Source organism: Peromyscus maniculatus, chromosome 5, assembly GCF_049852395.1.
Source record: "Peromyscus maniculatus bairdii isolate BWxNUB_F1_BW_parent chromosome 5, HU_Pman_BW_mat_3.1, whole genome shotgun sequence".
Lineage (NCBI taxonomy): Eukaryota > Metazoa > Chordata > Mammalia > Rodentia > Cricetidae > Peromyscus > Peromyscus maniculatus.
In genome coordinates, this window is record NC_134856.1 from 64,046,468 (window position 1) to 64,050,178 (window position 3,711).

The 3,711-nt window shown below is 60.2% G+C and overlaps 1 protein-coding gene across 1 annotated transcript; it reads right to left on the reverse strand.

Annotated features, from left to right (window-relative positions):
* Positions 1-443: 443 nt before the first annotated feature.
* Fzd8 (frizzled class receptor 8) lies at positions 444-3,386 on the reverse strand. The gene has a single exon (XM_076572394.1). It carries the CDS (start codon positions 3,384-3,386, stop codon positions 1,332-1,334), a length of 2,055 nt encoding a protein of 684 aa, XP_076428509.1. The 3' UTR covers positions 444-1,331.
* Between the last annotated feature and the right edge of the window lie 325 nt (positions 3,387-3,711).

The window sequence follows — 3,711 nt, forward strand, 5'->3', positions numbered from 1 at the left end:
GAAAAGCAGCACACTTGGAATACACAAGCACGGAGCGCCATTAAGAAGTTAACCCATTCGTTTAATCTGCTAGCCAGCACCTGCCCTGGTACCCCAGATTGTCAAGTGACTTCCAGGGTAGAGGTGACCCGTGGCTTCAAATACTAACCTCCACATTTCAGAGTGTGGCCAGGTCTGTAAAAGGTCAGGGCTTAAAAAAAAAAAATCACAGACAGGAGATACTCACATAGGGCTGCTGTTTCAACCTAAGTGACATTCTACCAGCCAAATAAACAGGCTGAGTGGAATGGCCGCCTTTGCAATCTGTCCATACACACACACACACACACACACACACACACACACACACACACCACACCACTCCAAGATGAGCTGTCACTCAGAGGTCAGCAAGGAGAGACCATGGAAAAACAACATCTTTGGGGAAAGTGCAAAAACCGCAATTTTGATTTCAATTCAACAATGACATTTACTTGGCTAACAGTTTAAGAACTAGAGGTTAACAGGTAATTGTCTCCATGCCTAAAGTCAGTGTACAGAATGGCAAGCCAGAAAATGTCCATTTCCCCACATGTCCTCAGCAAGCACAAGGGGAACAGTTCAGAAGAGTCGGGGGACAGGGTAGTATTTAAATCATTTATCAAAAGTCATTTTATTGACAAAATAGAATACTTATATTTGTTCTTACAGGGGTAGCCTCTAAACTTTTTACAAATAATGTACACGTTGTATATCTTTGGATATATACATATTTTACACTTTTTCTTTTTTTTTTCTTTTTTACAATTTAACAAATAATTATATAAATACATCCTCTAATGTAAGAAACCCGTATTTACTTGGGGTGTATAATTAAGACATTTCTTGTTTATTTAAGGCATTTGCCTGGTCATTAAGAATACCCAAACCGTGCAATCCCACAAGGTAGCAGTCGTCCCTCCTCTAGGGGGTATGAGGAGTGAATTTATGCAGGCGGGGTCGAGGGTGAAGCGGTCCCTCGGGAGAAGTCTGTAGCTTGACCTCAAGGCTCAACCAGGGTTCCCAGGAGGGTTCCAACTCTCCTAGCCGGCTGAAACCATTGCCTGGGGGAGGCGCTCCGGAGCGTCGGAGGGGAGGGGTTGGGTCTGGGAGGCTTCAATGCCAGGTACTTTGTTCTAAGGGAGTCCTTTAAGTCCCAGCGGCTAATGGATACCATTAAGAGTTCATTATCATGCTAATAGCAATCAACACGGTGAAGGGGTGGGAACCCCGGCCGGTCTGGGGTCCCTTCGCCGCCCTCGAGCTCCCCATCCCCCACCCCTCTCCGCCCCTTCTGGGCGTCTGCTCAGGGTTCAGACCTGGGACAATGGCATCTGCTTAGGGTAAGACACGGAGCTGGCCGTGCCAGACCGCCACGTCAGGCCGGTGCTGACGTCGCTGTAGAGGGATCCCCCGCCTCCGCCAGGTCCCCCACCCCCGCCGGGCCCGGGCCCGCCGCCCCCCGGGCCGCCGCCCCCAGCTCCCGCGCCTACTGCTGCGCCCTTGCTGGCCCAGCAGCAGCGAGTACACAGCGCTCGCCAAGACTCCAGAGTCTTGCCCGACCAGACCCATACACCCGACGTGATGCCCACCACCAGGCACATGAAGTACTTTAGCATGAAGACCGCGTAATCGGGCCTGCGCGCCTGGTCGGGCTGCAGGTCCCGAAGACATGGGCAGTTGTGAGTGGCCTCCCAGCGCGGACGGTTGTGCTGCTCATAGAAAAGGCAGGCGACAACGACGGCGGCGGGCACCGTGTAGAGCACGGTGAAGAGGCCCAGGCGGATCATGAGCTTCTCTAGCTTGTGCGTCTTGGTTGGGCCTCCTTGCTGCTTGATGACCGAGCGGATTCGGAAGAGCGACACGAAACCAGCCAACAGAAACATGGTGCCAATGAAGAGGTAGATGACCAGTGGCGCCAGCACGAAGCCGCGCAGGTTGTCGAGGCTCTGGTTGCCCACGTAGCAGATGCCCGCCACCGGGTCACCGTCCACGGAGCTGAGCGCCAGCACCGCGATGGACTTGACGCTGGGCACCAGCCACGCGGCCAGGTGGAAGTACTGCGAGTAGCCTGCGATGGCCTCGTTGCCCCACTTCATGCCAGCCGCCAGGAACCACGTGAGCGACAGGATCACCCACCAGATGGAGCTGGCCATGCCAAAGAAGTAGACGAGGAGGAAGACCACCGTGCACAGCGCGGGGCCGGTGGTCTCATAGCGCACGTGCTGCTCCACTGCTCCCAGCTCCTCGTACTCGCCGCGCGCGCCCGGGCCGCTCGCCCCCGCTCCCGCCGCCCCCGCGCCCGCCGCCGCCGCGCCGCCAGCACCCCCAGCTCCTCCCGCACCCGGAGCGCCACCGCTGCAGGCCACTTTCTCGTGTCCTGCCACCAGGCGCACCAGGTACCCGACCGACACGAAGAGGTAGCAGGCGGAGAGGAAGATGATGGGCCGTTCCGGGTACTTGAAGCGCTCCATATCGATGAGGAAGGTGGAGACGGTGGCGAAGGTGGAGACGAAGCAGAGCACCGACCACAGGCCGATCCAGAAGACGGTGAAGGCGCGCTCATCCTGGCTGAAGAAGGGGTTGTGGCAGGGCAGCGCGCAGTTGGCGATCTGGCCGGTCTTGACGCGGTTGTAGAGGGGGTGGCGTTCGCTGGACACGCTCACCATCGGCGCGCGGCACTGGCACCCGGGCTCGCAGGGAGCCGCGCCACCACTAGGGGGCCTCGCTTTCCCGCCGCGCGAGGGGGGCGCAGCCGCCGTGTCCCCGCCGCCCCTGCTGCCGCCGCCACGGTGTGGGGGCCTGGCCCCTGGCGGGCGGCCGTGGCCGCTGCCGGAGGGCGGCTGCTCGCCGGGCGGCGGCGGCGGCAGGCGGCGCGGTGGGCTGGGCGCGGCCGTGGTGAGGTCGGTGCGGTTGTAGTCCATGCACAGCGTGTCGGGGTTGCCCTGCTCCGGCAGCCGATCGCAGCGCATGCGGTCAGGCCAGGCGAAGCCGTACTGGCGCATGAGCGGCGCGCAGCCGGCCTTGGCGCGTTCGCACACCGAGCGGCAAGGCGGCAGAGGCTTCTTGTAGTCTTCCAGGCAGATGGGCGTGTACATGCTGCACAGAAAGAACTTGAGGTCGGGGGAGCACTGGATCTCCACCAGCGGCCAGAATTGGTGCACTTCCAGGCCCGCCTCGTCTTGGGTGTCGTGGTTGAACTGGTTGGGCATGTAGGTGTAGTTGTAACCGATGCCCTTGCACAGCGGCACCGTGATCTCTTGGCACGCCAGCTCCTTGGCCGAAGCGGCGGCGGCGCCGCTCGAGCGCTGCAGCAGCGCCAAGGCGGCTAGCAGCGAGGTCACTTCCAACAGGTAACCCCACTCCATGCTGCGCGCCGCGGCCCCACGTCCTCCTCCTCTAGGCGGCGCGCAGAAGGGCCCTAGGGGACCCAGCGAGGAATCGGAGGAAAGGGAAAGCAGGCGACCAGCGGGTCTTGTGTGGCTTCTCCCAGAGGAGCGGAGAATCTGCCAACGATCTAGCCCTTTCTTGGGCAGCGTCTGTGGCAGCAGGGTCGGAAGCTTAGGCAGAAGTCGTCCGGCCCTCCCCCCGACCCCGTGCCTCTCCTGGGGCGAGGGTGACCGCAGGCGCGCCACAGTTCCACAGGGTCTGCCCTACGCCCTCTGGGTCGCACTCAGTCCTCCCGGAGCCGAG

Excerpts from the sequence above, each read along its gene's own strand:
- Fzd8 (XM_076572394.1), bottom strand. The coding sequence starts at position 3,386 with ATGGAGTGGGGTTACCTGTTGGAAGTGACCTCGCTGCTAGCCGCCTTG.